The sequence below is a fragment of the Diadema antillarum genome, unplaced genomic scaffold (assembly GCF_040938485.1).
Source record: "Diadema antillarum isolate AM-2024a unplaced genomic scaffold, OU_Dant_1.0 seq00000016_RagTag, whole genome shotgun sequence".
Taxonomy (NCBI): Eukaryota; Metazoa; Echinodermata; class Echinoidea; order Diadematoida; family Diadematidae; genus Diadema; species Diadema antillarum.
The window spans coordinates 600,541-623,495 of NW_027271136.1; the positions used below are offsets into that span (position 1 = coordinate 600,541).

The following is a 22,955-nucleotide window of genomic DNA, read 5'->3' on the forward strand; positions in this document are numbered from 1 at the left end:
AAACCCATGTTCCCTGACATAAAGGCAATTCAGTATAATCTATTAGTGATGGACAAGAAGCACCACATCTGAGATTACCACTAAGTATAAATACCAACAAAGATCAAAATTCAGGCATACTAATGACAGTCTCCGTTTTCCGAGTCCACCTCGGTGACAGTACGAGGAAAAATCTATGTGAGACCATTGTTGCATTTACCACAAAACATGTACAGTCAAACCTGCCTTAGCGGCCACCTGTCTATAGCGGCCACTAAAAAATCCGCGCGAGAGAAAAGCCCTGCTAAAGACCCTGTGTATAGCAGCCACCTGTTTAACGTGGCCAGCAGCCACAAATTTTGTTTCCCACAGTAGATTTTAACCTGTCCATAGCGGCCACAGACCCGATGGAGCTGTAGCCAAGCCAGTAATTCAGCGTGTTTTTCTGCTTTGTACTCATGCCAGTCATTCCTGGGCAACGTACAGTGATCGTCACTGCTGCATTCATCACTCATTCAGTCATAATACTGAACTAGTGTTAAGCTTTCTTCTTGACTGTACACATGCTACTGTGCAACAATTTCATAAACACCAGCATTGTTCTATGCATGAAACACACGTGTGCATACGTACACACATACATGTACATGTGAGTACTTATAGATGTACACAACGATGATACATGTACAGTTTGTACATGTACATATAGGCAATGCACACAAAGTTGGATAACCTTACTATAGCGGCCACCTGTCTATAACAGCCACTTTTTTTCGTCTTTATTGGGTGGCCGCTATAGACAGGTTTGACTGTACATGTCACATGATGTAGGGCAGCCAATTTAAACAAATCAGGCTGATATGAGGTAATTTCTGCACATAGTTATTAAAGCAAAGTATGGGGATATGGAGACAAGACACTCACAATGATTGGGACCGATTCCTCCTCCACCAGGGCAGGCACAGCCAGTACTCCAGGTGAGTACTCGCCGATGTAAAGTGTGGGTCTGTACACAAGGAGCGACAGACCAAAACAAAAGTGTCAATAATTCATGGAAGAGGTATCAACGAAAGCATGTAACAGGGTTAACACTAAATCACAATACTTGGTTTCAGCAGCAAACATGTTGCCAATCAAAAGTACCCTCTTGCCTTCACACTTTCACACAATAACATCAACACAGCAGGTTTTTGAAAAGTGCTCCTTATAGTGGATATGTTAAAGGTACATGACAACACTTGCCTGTCTTGGCCGATGTTATTTCTATCAGTAAAATACTTGTCTAGCATACAGTAATAGCACACCTGCTGAATGGAAAGATAGCTATTGCACTGACAAACAAATTGCTAGTCTAGAGCCAGAAAGGACTAAAATCTACAGATTTTCTTCATGTCTTTGCTATACTCGAGTGACAAAGTGGAAAGTCTAGCTGCCATGTACAAATACAAAATATGCGAGGACTAATATCATTGCTAGTGGTCAGATCCAAATGTGCTTGAGAAATTTCAAGTGTGTCAAATACAATTCTGAGAATGACTGCCATCTCCTGATGAAAGGTTGAAGATACAGTAGGACCTCGATTATATGGCCACGTTGGGACCATATACATAGGGCCTCCACATAATCAATTTGGCTGGATAAGAAAGATATGCTCAAATACAACACTTTCTAGCATATAATGCTCTGGGTATGCAAATGTTATCACCAGTTTTATATTATAATTATCTGCATGGCACTGTCATGTTTCGTACTTCATGTGATACGGAAATAAAGCGAAATACGAGTAAGATATTCCTTTATGTACTGTTTGACTGATATCGACCGACAATGAGATCGATGAAAGATATTATTCAGAGGGGTGAATGAGATCGATATTGCGACTCATCGAAAACTGCCACTGCATTGTACTGCAACCACTGCTGTGCACTCACTGTCAGTGACAAGTGCAGCACCGGTCATTGACATATCATCTCACATACTGACTTGAAAGTTAGAGTCCACTGTGGTGATTGGAATATGTCCCGTCGTGTATTTACACGATAATTGTGGAATGTGTGTTTGATTTGAGTGAGATTTGGCACTGAAAACACATAAAACCATTTTTTTTAATGTCAGCATGTTGACGTCCGGATAACAGAGAATATGGATAATCGATGGCCAGATAATCGAGGTCCTACTGTATTCCAAATTAAAGCCCTCAAAGTTTTTAACCAAATTTAACCATCTTCCAGTTCATCAGGATGACATAGACTTGTAAATGCTTTTCTTGGGAGCGCATGTACCATTGCCAAGTGACCTTCACAGATGAGTTTATTGTCTTACATTGATTCACATAATAACCATGGGTGAAACACTGTGATATGATCTGACTTGTCTGAAAGTTTGCGTGCTGATGTAAATGAGGAAGTGACACTTGCAGTAACACCATGTGCATGCAGTCCTTGAAGGGACTGTTGGCTGAGGAAATAAGAGCCTAGAAAGAGGAGAGTTGAGGAGGGAAGGGACATAGGGTGAGTGTAAGGAAGGCAAATAGTGATAGTCAAGGGCACCATTGAGCTTGAAGTTGAGGTTGCACTAATGAAAATGGGAGAATAGAAGACAAGGACAGTTGTATTAAGGAAGAATAGAGTGAGAATCAGGTAGAGGACGTGGAACTCGATGGGAGGAGAAAGATGAACTAGAAATAAGAGATGAGAGGGGGAAGAAGAAGGTTGGAAAATCATGGCGATAAGAGAGAGAAGTAAAGAAGATATGATATGTCAATCTTACAACACTTCACTCAAGCTACAGAAAGGTAACTTCATGACCGATAATTAGGTGATCCGAGTATCCTCTCGGATCACCTTCTGTATCTGTACGGATTCTTTGTTCTTCTTCTTTCTTCCTTTCTGGACAAAAGTTGTGTTTCGATTAGCTCAGAAAGTACTCTTCCTATCAATGCCAAAATTATACCATATATGTATCGTGTCCCAAAGACAACAAATCAAGTAAAATCATTGTGATCAGTCGACCGTGACGTCACTATGACGTCATTGTATGAAAACATATTCTCAATCATATCTCAATAATGGAATGGAATTTTTCAATGAAATTTACGTCACATATAATTCAAGTTATGTGCATTCTACTCATGTTCTCAAAATTCATATTTTCTCTTAAAACGTGCGCGTACGCGTGCGTTGAAAAATTTGTATGCTCAAATCGAGCTCAAATTTTTTTTGCACACGTTTCAGACCATTTGAAACATTTTTTGAAAAATTGAAAAAATTGGACGGACGCGTACGCGCGCGCACATATACGCACGCACAGCTCATATGAAATAGTTTTTTACACTCTTATCGAATGCCTGAAATGTCAAGGAATATTTCTACCAAGTTTCAAGTCGATCCGACTCAATATGACGTCATACGGGCCCGTCAAAGTTGAAATTCCGCGCGCGCGTCAATGGCGATATACAGTGCAATGATGCCAAAAAAACGCCAATTTTAAATCCGATTTTACTCGTCAGGATGGACGGTAACCCCCCATTTTCTTTACATATTCTGAAAGCTGATGAGTTGTACATGTTATTTCATGGGTTGGCAATGCTGGCAAAATGATTAAAAGATATCAAATTTCTTAATAAAGTAAAAAAAGTAAATTTTCAAAATGACGTCATCAAATTTCAAGTTCACTCGAGCGTATCTCACTAGTCCTTTGTCAATTTACACCCAGATTTCAGTATGTTGTAGCTTATTAAATGATCTTTCATTAGAATTATAACAACATTTTTATTGGACGACGGCATCACCTCATAAAAATGGATTGAAAGTAATATTGTCAAATTTGACCAGTTTACGTGTTATCTCTATGGGAGAGCAGTTTTTCTGGCAGTGAAAATTGACATGACTCTCTTTTTCGAGCACTAGCTAACTTATGCTTCGGTGAATTTCTCCCAGATTTTAGTATGTTGTAGCTGAGACTTTGGGCTATCGCTAGTGTGCCCTCCATTTTTTCATACGATGTCTGCATCACGTCGAAAAACTTGGTTGAAAATGGCACGAGGCTTCGATGCAGCGTCATTTTGCTTAATACACAGGGCCTATGGAGAATGAAATAGGTCATTGCGTAGCGCATCCGACTCGTAATCCTAAGGTCCCTGGTTCGAGGCTCACCCCTGCCAATATTTTTTTTAATTTTTTCAAACACTTTTTTTCTTCTTTTTCTTAAGCTAATCTTAATCTCCCTTTCCTTACTTTATCTTTTTCTGATTTTTTATGCTTCTCCTTCAAATTTCTATAAGATAACATAATTTTTTCTTTACTTTTCTTTCTTTCTACTACTTTCTGTGCAATAGATGAACAACAACAATGGCAATAATCCCATATTTTGCACATGTTTAGTACATGTCACATACATTATTTCATAAAATAACAACTACTTGATCGGACACCATCTTGGGTATGTAAATTAGGGTCAAAGGTCATAAATGTTTCATCCTGTATCTTGGTGAATACATGTCCTATCTTTCCCATATTTTGCACGCGCAAAGTCCATGTTACAAGAATCATTTCAGAAAATAATCACTTTTTGCTTAGATGCCATCTTGGGTGTGCAAAGTGAGGTCAAAGGTCAAATATACTTTATTCTGTATTTCCGTTAGTGTATACGGAATTCGGTACCAAAGATGGCAGGTCTCACTCCCTTTTCTAAATGAGAATCCAAACATCACACGGCCAATGTCCCGTCAACACAGATGAAACCTGTATGGTCATGAATATTTGGATCAGGACTCAAATCATTGATTTTCGAAGAGATCGGATCACCTAATTTGTCAGTGTTGACAAATTCCGGTTCTAGTTCTAATTGTAATTCCTTAGAAACACAGGCTTTACCCATTTCACATCATCATACAGGGCTGCACACTAACCCATATTTTCTACTGGTTTGACCTTTGTGTCAGACCTGTAGGTACCCAGTTTTTCAATTTTTCACTGGTCCATTCCTGAAAAAGTCTCGGGTCCGACAGTGATTTTTACTGGTCAGGGATTGTCAGACTAGCGCCAGTGTGCAGCATTGTCACATACAAGATATACGTATGAGAGCTAAAGAGTACTCCGGCTCCATCTTGAATGAATGGAAGATTGCATGAACTTACACCAAGTTGGTTGGCTTGGAGTAGCCCAGGAGCTGGTTGCGCCACGTTGGGTACTCGCCACCGTCCAGCAGGTGGTCTAGGGTGTGGGGCGAGATGGCGGTGTGGGGCACCTTGTGCAGACCCTCCCCCAGCAGCCGGTACATGGCCACCACAGGGGAGCTGTGGCTACTGACCCATAGCATCTCCCCCGTCCGCTTGTCCAGCGTCACCATCTGACCGTCCACCACGGAGGAGAAGTGTCGCAGACCTGGTGTAAAACAAAAAGATGGTGAGGAACAGACAGACAGGGAAAGAGAGAGACAAGAGAGGGAGAAACAGAGTATCTTGAATCACTTCAAATTTAGAATTTCCCTCAGTACAGGGGAGACATTTTTGGAATGTATGCAGAAATCAAATGTGACCGTGCATTACAAAACCAACAAAAAGTTGAACACCCTGATTTTACATGAGGACTCAACATACGTGAAATGGGTCAACCTAGTTATTCTTGACTTATTTTCTGAAAGAGGAATTCTTTGTCTACATTATCAAAAATAATTGGATATTGCATACAATGTATTTTGCAGTTTTTTCTGTAATACTTTTTGTAGAATACTGTCTTACAGGCCCCTTTTCATTTCTTAAAAACCTTTTAAACACTCTTCACTTTCAACTCTCGTGACATTTGACAGGATGTTGTTACTGCATTGAAAGTCTCTGCCTAATCAGGTATTGCTTAATCGGGTACTCAGCTTAACTGACATACACAATAAACAGACAGTTCTGATGCATGTTATATTCACCGGATAAGTTTAATTGGGTAGGCATTACAGCTTAACGGGTAGAATTTTTCCAGACAAGTCTCAATCAACAATATGTGTTCTCATTGCTTCCCGCAGAATACCTATTAAATATGTGTATATAAATTCTTTAAAAATTGTCATTCAGTGGAAGGCAAGAGAGCGCTATGGTTATGGATTTAACATGTCAATTGTGCAGTGTATGATCAATTCGTCATATCACTTCATGAAGACACATTTATACATGCCATCTACAAACCATTACACCAGCACCACACACTCTAACTCCACACACAGTAAAACACTGATGGCTATATGAGTCTAAACAGCTCTTGATAAAGACGAGGAATAAGCTAGCTCTGCTGAGACACTAGCCTTTCTTCAAAATGTTCATAAAAAAGTGATAAATGCCATTAAATGGGGACAACAAAATTTACGGCAGCATGCAAACTTTACGATGTCAAGTTGCATTATTTACAATAAAATATCATGTTGATATGATTTATGCGACGTACATTACGCTTTCACGAGTCCGCACTCACACCAGCAGTGCGTTAGCATGGATTACTGATTCTTGGTATCCTTTGCTGCAGTTGGTCATCAACAAGGTACAGCAAAACACAATAATTCCATTGGGTTTGTACGTCATTTTCCTTGAAACCATTAAGACAGAAATTGGTGTTTCTGCAAAGGCTTTTAGACTTTAAACGAGCTGTGGCTGCAGTGACATACCGTGCATATTGTGTGTGGGGTGCAGATAGGTGCATTATAAGTGTGTGGTGGTTGTGATGTGAAAGAAACACGCTCTCTGGCTAATCGGGTACTCCGCTTAATAGGGTAAGAAATGCTCTGCCCAACACTACCCTATTAAAGGCATAATTTACCATTTGCAGATGAAACAAAAACCCAGCATTACTGCTTCAAAATAGTTTTAAAATGTGAGTTAGGGACATAAACGACCAATGTAAAAATTTGAACCAGTATAATCGATGTTAAGTATTGTTAAATATACAAAATGTGAACAATAGTAATAATAAACATGTTTCCAGACTAAACCATCTACAGTTGCGGTTTAACCCTAATCAGGCTGGGGGGGGGCGGAATCCGCCCCCCCCTCGATGTTTCGCGCAATATCTTCGCAACGCGATAAGCTCGCGCCGCGATGTTTCATGACTTTTTTCTTTCAAGTATCGCGCAACTTTTGAGACCCAAATTGTTGCGCCCGCTCGTACCGTTTTGACGCGACGCCCATTTGAAAAAAATTTGTCAAACCCAAAATTGCTCCAAAACGTGATTTTGTGTCCAAATCCAATGCAAATTGTGTTTTTTCAATTAATTCACATAAAAATTCATATCTTCACTTAGAATGGCCGAAATTAATTCATTTTGGCATAATAATGCTTCGAAAAATGTCTGCGACAAATTTTGGCCAAAAAACAAACAAAAACAAAAGGTCAAAAAACAAAGAAATACATAAGAAATTCAAAAAACAATAAAATACATAAGAAATTAATTTTGATACAGATTTTTTTTTATCCTATGTCTCAGAAGAATGATACAAGAAACATTTTAAAAAAGAAATTAGCTTAATTGGAGCATTAATAAGTGATTTAGAGCCCAAAACTGATTTTATGCATAAATTACAATAATTAATTAATATAAAATATAAGAAACATTTTTCAGAGAAAGCAACCACACATTTTGATAGAATACGTTGCGGGCGTCGCGTGTGCCGATTTTCGGCGCGATCGCGCATTCCATAGGCAAGATCTGACGGGGGGGGGGGGGGGGGGGGGGGGCGGAATCCCCCCCCCCCCCCCCCCCCAGATATAGCATAGCCAAAAAAGCCCAGCCTGATTAGGGTTAAATATCTCCTTACATTTTAGGCTTTGTTGCAAAACTTTTATATGGTATGATGTTTTGTGATACAACTGACCTACACATATGCATCAAAAGTGATATCTTGAACATTTTTAAAATCACTGCTCCCAAAGGTAAACAGGACCTTCAAGTGGAGAGTACTGTATCAGTCATGAATAGAATGTGCTATTAAAGTGTGCACAATTCCAGCTTAATCTGATAATTAATCCTTTCATTGTGGTTGTTATGGAGTTTACCTTCCTGTTTTGTTTTTTGCAGACCCCAGCCAGGTGCAAGATTAGGTTGAAGACGAGCCCCGAGTATACTCTGGCAAGTGCCTATGGGAAGTGCGTTTGTAGTAAAATCAAACCGCCCCCAACAGGTTAAGTTATACATCATTTTAAATCTTAAAGTGTGCTCTTTCAGAATCTGCCCTACACTTAAAATACATATCTGGTGACTTTTTGTTGGTTTTATGATGTAGGGTCACAAATAATAATTTTCATTTAACATATATACACACACACACACACACACACACACACACACACACACATAAAACAGGATGAATTTCTTACCATAATTGGAGTCATCCGTGGCAACATGTGACGAATAATCAGCGTATGTCACATTCCACCTGTAGGGGAGACGATTTACAAAATACAGTCATCACAGCAATCTAAAAGCATTCCATCTAACCTACTATCAATTGGTGCAAGTTCTGATTCATCTAGGCAACGTTCAATAAGGGTACAACATTAAATCAATTCATCTGGACTTACTGTTTTAATTCTGAGAACGGTTTCACATCCGATCCTTGAAATTCATCAGCTCGTCTGATCAATCAGACGAGCTGATGAAGCGTCCAGGATCGGACGTGAAAATGTTCTTGGAATCAAAACACTAAGTCCAGATGAAATGATTTAATTTTGTTACCTTAATTAAACCTTCTATCATTGCAAAGATAAAGTGACTAGATCTTCAGGTTCCTACTGTCTGTACAGATCTAATTTTGATGTTATTATGACAGGGATGATATTGAGGTTTGTTGAAAAAATCGGAAATCAAAATTTTCAGGTGATTTTGATACATGGAAAAAGCGAAATGTGTATAGACTTGAGAAAAAAAAATTGAAATCGGATTTAAATCTACAGAATATCATGCCTGTTATGAGGACATTGTGCTGTTCACAAGATTACAGACTTGGTAATGAATGGCTCGAGTTCTCCAATTCCCATACACAAATCAAATACTTTTTACTTCATAACATATTTACTTTTATGAATGACAACATTGTGAAAAACTTGCACAGTTTCATTCCAATGTTTATATAATTCTTGTAATGTCATGTTTTTTCTTTTTTCTGTGCAAACTATCTAAATATCCCCCCCCAAAAAAAAAAAAAAAAAATCCAGTAAATTAGTCCTCACCTATAGAAGATATACATTGTATACTCTCATATTACAATCAGGGTAAAAATGCTCACAGAGGAATGCTACTGTAACAAAACCTGAATAATGTGTGTCAAAGAAAAACACTACACCACTAACAATTCATGGCCTATGTATACTGATACCCTCTAGTGCAGCAAATATAAATAGAAATTGAAAAGTTGGGTTCATGATGTTGCATCAATCAAATGCCAATAGGGTAATTTAAATTCAAAGCATCAAAGCATTCGTTTGAAATAACTTCAAGACAAGCCACATTCTGACAAAGGACTTTTTATTTCATCAAAAACAAGTCCCGAGTGGAAAGATCATTTTGTATTCTCACATGTACAGTATCTGCATAGATATCATTCCTTCTCAAAAATCCCAAACAAAATGACAGAGACTGATCAAATTCAGTCATCTGGCATCTTCAAGGCTAGTTCCCATCAACTGGCCCACTTCTTACTTTCATTTTACTGCACAGCATCTAAACAGTACTCACATCAGCTCTTATCTGATTAAGCGTATGCTATAAATGACCATGTGGGTTGTTGGGAAGCAAGCTTCAATGGCCATTTATTTTGGCACTGTGTGCATTCTACCAACAAACTGTGCAATAGACTTGCAGAGTTAAAGCCCAAACAAAGTTCTGGTACGCCTGCAAAAGTTGTCAAATTTCGCTCCCAAATGTGAACAGATAAGAGCTTAGGAAATGTGCAGGATAACGATGTTATTACAAGATATTCAATGGGTAACGACGAAAATGCGAAATATTAACCAAAAAGGTTCAGTCTCAGTACTTACCTGAACGGGGTCAGGCTAAACTCGGACTCGGGGATAACTCGGCTTCGCTTTGACGGCGGGATGAGTTGTAATGGTTGTCCCTCTGATTGTACAGTGTTGTCCTATGGAAGCGGCCTGCTACTAGCGCTTCATGTTCTGGCTACTCGCAGTAATGGTCCGAGTTGTTACAACGCGCGCATCAAAAACCTCTTTTGCGCGCATGCAAAATTAGTGTGCGCCTATCAAGCACCTCTAAAACAATCAAAGGCGCTTGATAAACAACAACAAAAACTCCAAAGACCGCGTGTCTCAGCAACTGAGGACCGCGCGCTGTCATTTTTGTTTTGTTTTGTACAGGATTACGTTAGCACGCACTTTCCTGTCCATTCAGTTAGGCTTCATTTGGTATTATGCAGTGGCCAGTAGAATGTGGCGATCACGAACTGTGTGTGAATTGTCTGAAGTAGGGTCGAATTTTTCCCGAGACCGAGTTAGTCTGGAGCCTTCTGGAATAAAAGTCGGTTTTCCTACTATTATTATTTTTCTCAAAATACTCCAAACCGACTCATCATTCCGGCAAACCGCGTCAGCCAGGTAAGTTTCTTAGTGGACTCTTTAGATATATTGCAAGCAAAAATGAAATGGTGCTAGACGGCTTCTTAAGCACTTACCGAAACTTAGTTTTCACTTTAAAACTAGAATATTCCCATCCTCATAGAGAAAGTATTCTTAAAATTCATTTGGATCATCCACAAGAATCTAATGTATCCACAATGCTATCTTACACAGGATATTGTGCATGACAAAAAAGGGGAAATTTTCAGACAGTGCTTACTCCCCTACACTATGTCCCTCAAGAGTTTGCCTCCAAAATGCTTCTCAATTCAGTGAAGTTGACTTCAATCTATTTCTATACGATTTATGTGAAGAAAACACAGGTGAAATTAACCAACAACAACAACAAACATACACACACACACACACACACACACACACTATAATAAATCAAACTTGTCGTACAAACATAATGAAGAAAATGGTCAATGTGTGGTGTTAAACCTGGTGGCGTATATCTATACAAGGATAAATGAACAGTAAAGGACAATGTGGCAAGTTATTCAATTGCTTTGAAGTCTGTCAGAGCCTATCCTCGGTAATCTTAAAAGAGCACTAGTACAGTATCTGAAGACCACCACACACTACACGACTTTGCCACAATGTATTAGCCATATGGACTTAAGACTGGAAGTGTGACATCACCAGTCTTGCTAGTTTCCAGTTGTGCGACTGGATCTTAATGCCAGTCCTAGAGATTTGACATGTCAAATTTTCGCGACCGGTTGTGGGCTTTCAGCCGATCACGCTACAGTATAATGTACTAAAGCCAGAACGGTCATAAGCCTAGCTGTACGGTCATAAGCCTAGCTGTATAGTCTGATCATATATTCTGCGGTGTTGAGTCATACGACTGGTCGTATGGCCCAGCTCGTCTCTCTAACGATCTGATCGTGTAGCACGCAATGGGCTTAAGAAGAGTTGGGGCCCTGTAGAAAAGCCACTCACACTTTGTTGCTGTTCCTGCTGTCAAACATAGTGACAGTAAACTCTGTGCGCCCCAGGAAGAGGGTGGAGCTACCCGCCAGTGGACATGAGCTCTGGCTAGACTCGGTGGACAGCGTCTGTTTCTTCTGACCAGTGTTTACATCCACAGCCATCCACGTATCAGTTTTTCTCCCTGTACACCACAGTAGCATTTAAGCACAGACAAACACACAAAAAAGAATATGTTGATAGTAATACGAAGAACAATAATAATAAAAGCCATTAACATAATAAAGATTTAAATGACAACAATAGATATAGTGCTTGGCAATCAAACAATTGAAAGCATTGGAAACTACAAAGACAATACAAAACATAATTACAAATCTAAAGTCAAAAAGCTATCAAAAAAAATAGAGAACTCAAATTACAACATGATAATTGAAAATACCATGTACAAACACACAAATGTATCAAAATAGAAAATAAACTTGCTTCGGTGCCCCACTGAACTTCGGTATCAATCACAAATCAGCGAACTATCCTTACTCAAACCTTACTTCATCAGATAGTTTTATTACTTGAAGCTATATTTGAATTTTTGAATTTTACATCCTACAAACCACCACAAACATGGACAAGAAATACTACATGCTTACCTGTGTACAGCATATTGTCTGACCCCCTGAAAGGTGATGAGGACACTATGGAAGGGATGGTCAGGGGAAGCTTCTGGAAGAAAAAAAGAAAAAGAAAAAGAAAAAGTGAAGATAACTACTGGAGGTGTGACACCAGCCAGCTGCTAGTGGCAGATCCAGGAGGGGGTATACCAGGCGCAGCCCTTCTTATTTGTTAAAACAACAGAAATAAAAAGAAACTAGAAATGTCGCTACGGCGACTGGTATGCCTCAGCCATAATGCATGGTTCTCATAATAGGTCTATAGTAAAATGTCTTGACAATGTGTGATGACAGTTTCGCACAACTGGCAAAATATTAAAATGACAGGTTTGCCACAAATGTGCTGAATGTTCACTTTCCTAGAACTAGGTTCAATTGGATGAATGATTAAAACATCAGAGTGCACTGGTATTTGGGGAACTGATGATTTTTACTTGACTTTTGACCCTTTTATAAGTTTATGCATTGAGTTAATTTTCAAGGTATTGAGAAAAAGTATAATTTCAGTATCAAATGGGAAAATAGTATTATCTAAACCTGGCCTTTGACCTTTGACCTCACAGTTCCAAAGAGAATCACTGTTAGGTAGAACATGCATAAATATGTAAGTTTCATGATGATACCTTGAGTTACTTTCGAGATATGGAGGAAAAAGTGCAATTTAGCACTTTCACTTGACCTTTGACCTTTGACCTTTTGGCAAGAAACTTCCCACAGAATATATATTGGGTAATACATGCATACATCAAGTTTTTTTTTTTAAATCCTTCAGGCATTGCATAAATATCAGGAAAGTAGTGATATTTTGAGGAGTTGACCTTGACCTTTGACCCACGACCTTTGACCCATGACCCCCAACTTCCCTAGATAATCACTGTCCATCGGTACATGCATATATACTAAGTTCCATGAAGATACCTTGAACCATTTGCGAGATATGGAGAAAAACATGAAATTTCAACCTTTTTTCACAAAATAACCTGTGACCTTTGACCTTTGACCCCGTGACCCTAAAATCCAAACAAAGTATTATCCCCCCAGGATATACCCTCATACCAAGTTTGATGTAAAACCACCACCCGGTTCTTGAGATATCGACAAAAACAAAACGGGACGTACGGACGGACGGACGACCCGAAAACATAATGCCTCCGGCCACTTCGTTGGCGGAGGCATAAAAATGGGGGCACGTGCGCCCCTTTATAATTTTGTAAAGGTGCCCCCCCCCCCCCCTTTACAGAATTCCTGGATCCGTCCCTGACTACGAACTGTAAACCTCCATGGCTCACATGCATTGCATTGCAAGCTCACCCCCCCCCCCCCCCCTCCCCAAGAAAGGTATATTTCACTAAAAAATCTTAAAAGGAAAATAGATTTGAATCTACATGTACATTGTATATAATGTACTGGCTGGTACAGTATGTTCTATTGAATATCACATAATGCACAGCTAAATTCTACAGAGAAAATTAAAGCCTTCTTCAATTCCAAACAATGTGTGAATACACAATGGATGTGAGACTTATGAGCATCCAATTTTTCTCTTTCTTTGTTGAGAGGTACACTGTATGACCCTTATGGGCACTGGCGCTTACTTTCGTAATGATGAGCTACACAAGACAACAGTGTCAAGAAAATAGCATCTGGATGCTGTTACATGATATTTCACAAAAGAATACAATGCCTTTCTGAAACATTGGGTCATATAATATCCTACATGTCTTCAACCACAGAGCCATCTTCAAGACATTTCTCCTGACAAAACACTTGAATACAGAGCAAACATTAGTATTGGCAAAAGATCAAGGGACGTCCATCGCTCAGTGCGAAGACTGCTAAAAAACACATGAGACTGTTTGGTTTAGGTGGGGGGGGGGATCCTTAACATCTACTCTACTAAAAGGGAGGTGTGGAGTTTAATGTCTTTAAGCTGTAATTAATTATTTTTTAACAACGTTTTGTCATTTGAAAAGATCTCTCATAAACGACACTATGACATTACAAGGACCTGTAACTCAACAGTACATAACCTCACATGAAGTAATATGCTTGTGTGCATATCAACTTGGTATACTTGTGGGTGTTTACATCTTAAGTTCTACATTTTATGAGTTTAGGTTTTATTTATGCCTCTAAATTTCATGGTAATAATGGGTAGGAAGAATGCTACATGTGTAAGTATAAATACATGTGTAAGTATAAATCATGGAATACAGAAATCCAACAATAGAACAGTGGTACTGGTAGAAAAGAAGTCAGTCCAAAGATAAATTGAGGCATTGTTTTGCTCATTGTTATTAGGCCATTGCAAGCAAGGCACTGTCTAATTAAGGACATCACTACATTGCTACATACAGTAACTGGTACAGCACACCAACACAATACTTCTGAACATGGTCAAAGTAGAGCTCCCTACATGTACTAGAAGAAAAAAAAAATACACCTGTTTAAAGTCTAAATAAATTCCTGAGAGAGATTATCATCCATAGCATTTACATGAGAAAGTCAGGTGACTTTGAACCATTTTCTGTAAGCTCTGCCTTTCAAAGCAGTCATGATAATTTGATATGAAGCGAAGAGCAAAAATTGTCCTATCTATTCTTATACATACAATTCATAGAGAGGAGAGTTGCACATGAGATGGAAAATCAGACATCAAGTCTTTTCAATGAGTAGAATTACTACCTGTCCACTGTCCAAGCATAAAAACTAAAACAATAGTTCAATAAATGCAAAGAAAAAAAAAGAACAATTATGTTGGGTGAACTGTTACATGGGCTGACTTGCATAAAACATGAGTTTGACATACTCTGGCACTATTTTGAGTTGTGGGAAAAATATCACCAAGCAACAAGCATCTATAGACAATGGTGTTTGACAACAAGCTTGAAAACATCATGGACAAAATGAAATACTAAATGGGAGGGATTACTGTAAAACGAGGAATTTTCGCATGCATTTTAATTTCGCGAGCACCAAAATTCGCGAAATTAAAATGCACGCGAAAGTTTTTGTCTATACTACATGCATTGAACGCCAGTGGCAATTTGCGTAAGTTTCATGCCACGAAAAAGGCTGTCGGCTCCAATTCGCGAAAATTTCATGCCGCGAATATATCATGTTTTACAGTATCACTCACACACATTTAAAAAAAATCCAGTTTCAAATTCTAAATGTGCTATCTGATTCTACATCCAATTGCAAGACATCTCCATTGTCACAATCATTGCAAATCATAATTTTCTGGCGCAACATATTTGTGCCTTTTTACTCCCTTGTCAAGTTTGTTGAGAGACGTATCAACATGCAATCAAAGTCCACTTTCCACACATTTCAACTGTCACAAGTATCTCAAGTCATAATTTTGCATTGCTCAAACACCATTTACTCTCTGCTTTCATCCTTTGTCAATTCCAGTGAGTGAATTATTAAGGTGCAACTAGAGTCCAGTCACCACATAATAATAACTGCCATCACCATGTCAAGTCATTATTTTCCAGGGTTTGACACGAGCTTTCCTCCTTTTTTAATTCTTCCCTTGTCAATTCTGCTGATTGGTTTGATATGAACAAGTTATGTTCACACTGTCAACACTATCTCTCTGCTGTTAAACACTGAAAATACTGTGCACAGGGCTGCTGCCTGCTCGTAACATCTCTGCCATATATTTATCAAGTCTAAGTTTTTGCTAATTGGGACTTCTTGACAATTTCACAAGTGGTTAAATCTGCAATAGTGGAATACAGCCCATCGCAATCACGTAAAGGTCAGAGTTAATAATTTTGCATGTTGTTAAATGCACAAAAAGCACCTGAATCGCAAAATGCAGGTAAAATAAAAACCTTGTGAAATATATGACGTATACACAGTATTTGTGCATACATCTACTGTGAAAGTGGACATTTTCGCAGTGTTGAAATTTTCGCGCATTTCGCGCAACCAGAAACTAGCGCGAAAATAAAGGCACGCGAAATTTTTTGCTTGCTATACATTCCTGTGCGTGATGTCTTGATTCCGCAGAAATAAAAACATGTGAAACTCTTCTTACCTGGCCAAACGCGAAAAATTAGTCGCGCAAAAATATCCACTTTTACAGTATGTGCACAACAAGCACTCCTTGAATAGAGTTTTCACACAAATGTCACACCTTAATGCCATCAGCTCCTGGTCCAAGCAGGTAGAGAGTTCCATCTGTTGGGTCTGGAATGAATGTTATGCCATCTGGGCTATCCATTGCCAATTTGACCACCGGATCTGCATCAATGGAAAAAAAATATATGAAAGAACGATTAGACATCAGTATCAGCAAAGTGACCACATTCTAGTTTCCTGACAAGGACAAGTAATTAAATACATGTGTCTATCATATATCTCGTTGAACACTTTTCAAAATAATTTTGCCACAGAAGATGACAAAAGAGATCAACTTTTTGTTAAGTTTTACAAGTTTGTACCATGTTGTTGAAAACTTAACGTACATGTATGTCCACGCTGCGTACACGTACACAATGTAATTTGACATAATGTATATATATGGCACATTAATGACATACAGTACAAGGGAACTACTGTATACCCCAAATATTTTGTGAGGTTTTTATTTTTACTAATTTTGCTAGTCAGGTGCTATTCGTGAATTTAAAAACACACAAAAGTATAAACTCTCATCTCAACATGACTGTGACATACTACAGATACATTTCTCTGTTCAGTGCTGTACTCCACTTGCAAATTCAACCACTCGCAAAATCATTGGGAAGTCTCAATTCGTGAAAAATTAGACTAGCTATTTCATATTTGGCATATTGTATTCATATCATAAAGAAGCCAAATTGCTGTGCAATCGTACTTAAGACACTCCTTAAGAGCTGTTGGTCATTTCAACACATGGTCTCTACATGATCACAATTTTGTACAAGGCTGGAGGCTGGTGACCACAGGTGTCAGGACTGACCATTGATAGACAGTCAAGCCAGCAGTCAAATTGAAAGGATCCCCCCCCCCCCCCCCCCCACAGGACCATTTGAACACATCCAATGATTCTCTTCAAAGAAAAGAGAAATCAACACAACATACATGTATATCAAAAATTGCTTCATAAAACAAATTGATCACAGATGTTACAGATCATATAATGTGTTTCTGTTACATGCAATACTGCATGAAGAATCTCCCCCAAAAATCCAAAACTGAATGTTTGATTAGAGAAACAGAAATGTGCTATAATGGCTTATTAACAATTACTATCAAAATTTGACCATTTAAAGGGTGTGTACAGTTCTGGTTGAGGTGAGGATTTAGCTTTTAACGTTTTGCGAGATATTCAGAAACTACTCTATGAGATGTCAAAGAGCATGCAATTCTAAAGGGTATCAAAAGTTTATTTGATGAAAATCAGTTTTGAAATGGCTGAGATATCCAAAAACAAGGTGAAACAAAGAGATCCTAATAAAGTTACGGCCTGTCGCCTTTTATTATTATCATCACTTTTTTTGATATCTCAGCCATTTCAAAACCAATTTTCATCAAATAAACGTTGAATCCTTTGTAAAATTACATGCTCTTTCAAATTTCATACAATGTAAGAGGTTTCTCATTATCTCACTTAGAAATGTTCAAAACATGAATCCCTTACCTCAACCAGTACTGTACAGTGCCTTTAAGAGAAGGCAAATGTCATGATGACTCTGTTTCAAATGTACAGCAAAAACCAGTAATTTGTATACATGTATAATATACATGTTTGTTTGTTTGTTTCTTGAGAGGCATATACACCATGTGCAATAAACAAAAAAAAAAATAGAACTGTTAAAACAACAATAAACACATAAACCTTATACCTGGACATCAATATACTTGACATTTTAATTCAAATTACACACAATTTATTGCAAATATCCCCTTCATAAATCTTCCACATGCCATCCTAAACATACAAAACTACCAGCAGAAGTTACAAATCATTTTGAAACATGCAACAATTGCTGTTTATCTTAGTGAGAAAAATTAACAGTGAGAAAAAAAAAGCAGGGATGAACATATGGTTCTCAACAGAGAGAAATAAATGCACTGAAATTATTATTTTCTTTCTCTCTACACTTTCATGAGAGGTTGAGAGACGGGATCATAATCACTGCTTTCAGAGTAATTCTAGACTTCCTGCTCCGATATCCCACACAATTTACTGGGATATAAGTTTGTAGTTTGCACCTAATTCAGAAATAATCTTTGCACATCAAATTCCTGTAACACAAGTGGGTGATGCTGGTAAGGCCAACATGTATCAGTCATTTGAAGTAATGCTTGGCAGAAAACATTGTACACCATGCACAATGTATAAACATACGTTTCCTGTGCATATATATACAACATGCGTGCGGACACACACACACACACACACACACACACACACACACACAGAGCAGATACAGTGAATCTCACTGAATATATGCTTCACAGTCAATGCAATCAAGGCATGCATACCAGTATGCTAACAAAACAGTCTCAAGAGTTATGCTAAAATCATATCAAACCATGTCTGAAATAACATTTTCTATCGCAAATTTTCATGTAAAAGCACCACTGTGTTTCCAGTCAGCCTTTCTATGATTACTGTTTGTATATTGTCTAGAAATAAATCTCCATGGGATGAGTATTCAATGTGAGTTTAACATCAACGCCTGTGCTACAACACACATTGTAATTCTAATGTAGTTATAAACTTATTTTCTAAATTCATCCCATCAGCAACAGCTGCCGATAAATGAACCACAAAAAATTTCAATTTTTGTATTACACGCTCAACATTGAATTCATTCCTTGTGGCCACATCATCATAAATCAAGATCATTGGAAATTCATGGCTACGTCTGAAATTCCCTCACTCAATATTGTGAGTGTGAGCAGAGTAATATTCTACTACAATACGGATGCAAGCAGATGAGGTGTACACACCACCAACCCAGAAAGCACAAAATGCTGCACACTGTACACTATCAAAGACAATGCACAAGTTTTCCTCTTCATTAAACAGACTGACGTGAGTGAATATTTGCACAAGTCTTCACCGTTGCAGCTAGCAGCCACCGATCAGCAGCTGTTTCCAGTCAGAGGAATTGATCATTGCCCTCTCCATATTTCCATGCATGTACAATTCCACTCTCGGTCTATTCACACACAAGAGTTATCGGTTTTAGGAGTGCATTGCAAAAATCAATCTATTAAAAGAGAAAAAAAAAATCACTCAGCTACCGACTGTGCTTTAAATCTTGTAACTGTACATGGCTAGACAATGACAGTAGCATGAATCCAGGCACTCTATTGTGCAGACCTGGTATAGGGGAGCTGCGCGATGGGATGCAAAATCTTGATTTGTGTGAGTGTGTGTGTGTGTGTGTGTGTGTGTGCCATTCACACACAGTCCATGAGGCAAATTATCACAAGGGTTTTAAAACACTAAAGCAATCTTAAAAAGTGGACCGATTTGGCACGGCAATGCGGATCACAAGTGTAAACACTTATTTTGTGTCCACATACATGAATAAATGGTTTTTACAATGCATTGCCATGCTCAATGTTCAAAATCTGTTAATTTTGGGTAGTACAATATACATGTACAACTATAATGTCTTAATAGGACTCCCATGTTCAAAATTGAGCTCAATAAACTGTGTAAAATCATACAGACAAAATGGTGAGAAGTTTATCAAATTATGACATGATATGTGAAAGTTATGGAATTCTGTAAGTATCGCATGTTTCCACTAAACACTGATACACGTCACATCCTCATATATGCAAATTATAAGTGATGATGTCATTATGTCCCAGGTCCCCCATTGACCTGAACACTTATCTTCTCTAATTTCCTCTTTAATATCAGATCAAAAAGAAAAAATGTCTATCTTTCAAATTAAGATTTGTCTTGGCTAAAATCATTGATCAAAAACATCAGATGCATAAGTGCACAAACCAATGGAAGGATTGTGAGGTGCTACTATCATATCTTTTATTTGTACTTCAATGGGTATTATTGTTCTTGTTGAATTAGATTTATTCCCAGTCAAGTATTCACAGTCAAGCAAAGCAACCTTCTATTGCCAATTTTATAAAGCACTATGAAACTACTTTTTACTTCTGGTATTTAGCAGTGCATGAAAAAACATATCATCATAATTATCATTATCATTACTATTATCATTATCATAACAATCATCTCATCTAATCATGTCATTGCTACTTTATATCATTGCTTGGTGAAAATGTGTGAAACTTCAGGTTTCTATAACATTCCAATATATTCTACACATAATTATGCATGTCCAATCTTAACAAACTAACTTCTACCAATCTCCATGCTTTACTTAGCAAAGTCAATGTGAAACAGAGTGGCACTGGACTTCATCAGCATCTGATTGGATCCTAAAGTCCTGACACTGACGCTGAGATTTAGTTTTATCAAAGTGAAATGTCGCACATTTTCCACTGCCACAACTGAAGAGGCCATACAGCCTTAGCCTGAAAGGGTAGCCATCCAGAGTTTGATGATTTTGCTGGTTGGTGTCTCCTTGAAAAGGATATCAAGTTTTTACTGCAGTTCAAGATTTCCAGGGAGAATACACGAATTGATACAAATGTGAAAGCTTTTGTTTCCTGGTTGCCAGAAAAAGAGTCATGTTTTCAGGTCAGGCATAAAATGAATTACACACATTACAGATCTTCTTTACTGAATAGGCAAGTGTACTAATGTAATCAAAGTTGCAAACATTTTTATCTCTCACAGAGATAATAACACTCAATTCATTTCACCTACTTGGTCTTTGTATTTTGATATTTGGAATCCAGTTTACAGGAGCTGTGTTTAATATTTGCTGCTGTATGAAGGCAAATCCTAGGCAATCATTCTTGTTATCAGGAAAAACTTCTTGTACAATGGCTAGCATCTCCAAGAATATGTCTTCAGTTCAAACCATTTTATGTTTTTTCAGAATCCCACCGCATCACAACACACCTTGGGGGTTCTGGCATTGGAGAAGTCCTGTTGTTGTAACAGTGACAATTCACAAAGCAATGACCCATGAGGTGAAGGGCTGACCTGCCCATAAGATGACCAACAGATCATTTCAAACATGCCTTTAATATGTCAGCTTCACATGCAATGGTCAATACTGAGCAATACAAGATTCAATGTACTGTAAAACACGATATATTCGCCGCATGAAAATTTCGCGAATTGGAGGCGACGGCCTTTCTCGCAGCACAAGATTTTCGCAAATTGGCACTGGCATCCAATGCATATTGTGCACGCAAGAACTTTCGCGTGCATTTTAATTTCGCGAATATTGGCGCTTGCGAAATTCGTTTACAGTATTAAAGACCCAGTAGTGTAGGGACACTATGCAATGGGAAGGTTGGCTTGCTCTAATTGATCTTCATTCACTTCCCACCAGGGTACATTTGAATACTGTAAAACAAGGAATGTTCGCGTGCATTTCAATTTCGCGAATTCGCGAGAGCCAAGATTCGTGAAATTAAAATGCACATGAAAGTTTTTGTCTGCACTATACGCATTGAATGTTAGAGGCAACTTGCGAAAATTTCATCCCACGAAAAAGGCTGTCGGCTCCAATTCGCGAAATTTTCATGCTGCAAAAATATTGTGTTTTACAGTATCGCCATTGGTGCAGGTCTGCTAGAAAAGAACTGCCCATCAGCTAATGTGTGCACGGAAGCATACATTTGTATGCTCTTTGGTAATGTTCAACTCCAGTCATGATTCTTCGACTGCGTGTGTCGTGTATGAAGACGTGCACAATTCTTTATGGAAATTGTCAAATATATCCCAGTCAGGCCATCCTTCGCAATGAACATTCTTTCCATTCTACCAGGTCTTCAAAGTACAATTGTAACAACGTTCTCTGCAGAACCTCATCCTCTCAATCCTTCTAAAACAATATCTCTCACTATATAATCTGTGTATGTGGTCACTGTCATATACAGGAGTCACATACATGAATCTACAAATCATTTACTGTAAAAGTGGATATTTTCGCGCGAGTAATTTTTCGCGCTTGGCCGGGTAAGAAGAGTTTCGCGTGTTTTTAATTCCGCGGAATCCAGACATCACGCACAGGAACATATGGCAAGCAAAAATATTCGCGTGCAGTAATTTTCGCGCTGGTTTCTGGTTGCACGAAATGCGCGAAAATTTCAACACCGCAAAAATTTCCACTTTTACAGTATGTTGTTGTTGTTGTTGTGTTTTTTTTAAGAGAGTGAGAGGACAAAAGTACAACATACAGTAAAATCACAAAAATTTGCAACATGAAATTTTTGTGAATTGGAGCCAACGGCCTTTTTCACAGCATGAAACTTTCAAGAATTACTCCTGGCATTCAATGCATTTTGAAGGTAAACAAAACAAAACAAACAAACAAACAAACAAATTTTTTGTGTGCATTACACATTTGCAAATCTTGGCTCCACACAAAATTCGTGAAAGTTTCATGCAAACAAAAATTTCTGGTTTCACAGCTCTGTACCTTCTTTAAGGGTCCACAGGGTCTGGCCAGTGCGCTGGTTTTGAGCGTGCATGCTGCCGTCCAGAGTGGACACAAGGAGTAGACCATCGTGTCCCGTGTAGGGTATGGTCAGGCGCCCCTGTCCGGAGTCCCCCTGCAATTGACCATAAAACGAGGGAAATTGTTAGCCCCAGCAATTTCTTATGTACACCGCTGATCACTGCCTTATCACTGTGCAATTT

The 22,955-nt window shown here is 38.4% G+C and overlaps 1 protein-coding gene across 1 annotated transcript in view; it reads right to left on the reverse strand.

Annotated features, from left to right (window-relative positions):
* The window catches only part of LOC139725147 (serine/threonine-protein kinase/endoribonuclease IRE1-like), a 45,936-nt gene that overhangs the window by 18,554 nt on the left and 4,427 nt on the right, over positions 1-22,955 (reverse strand). The window contains exons 3-9 of the mRNA XM_071636236.1: positions 22,735-22,867; positions 16,341-16,447; positions 12,173-12,245; positions 11,535-11,706; positions 8,334-8,392; positions 5,117-5,363; positions 904-985 (exon numbers count right to left, since the gene is read on the reverse strand). Of these exons, the coding sequence (XP_071492337.1) occupies positions 904-985; positions 5,117-5,363; positions 8,334-8,392; positions 11,535-11,706; positions 12,173-12,245; positions 16,341-16,447; positions 22,735-22,867 (873 nt within the window). The remainder of the gene's footprint in view (positions 1-903; positions 986-5,116; positions 5,364-8,333; positions 8,393-11,534; positions 11,707-12,172; positions 12,246-16,340; positions 16,448-22,734; positions 22,868-22,955) is intronic.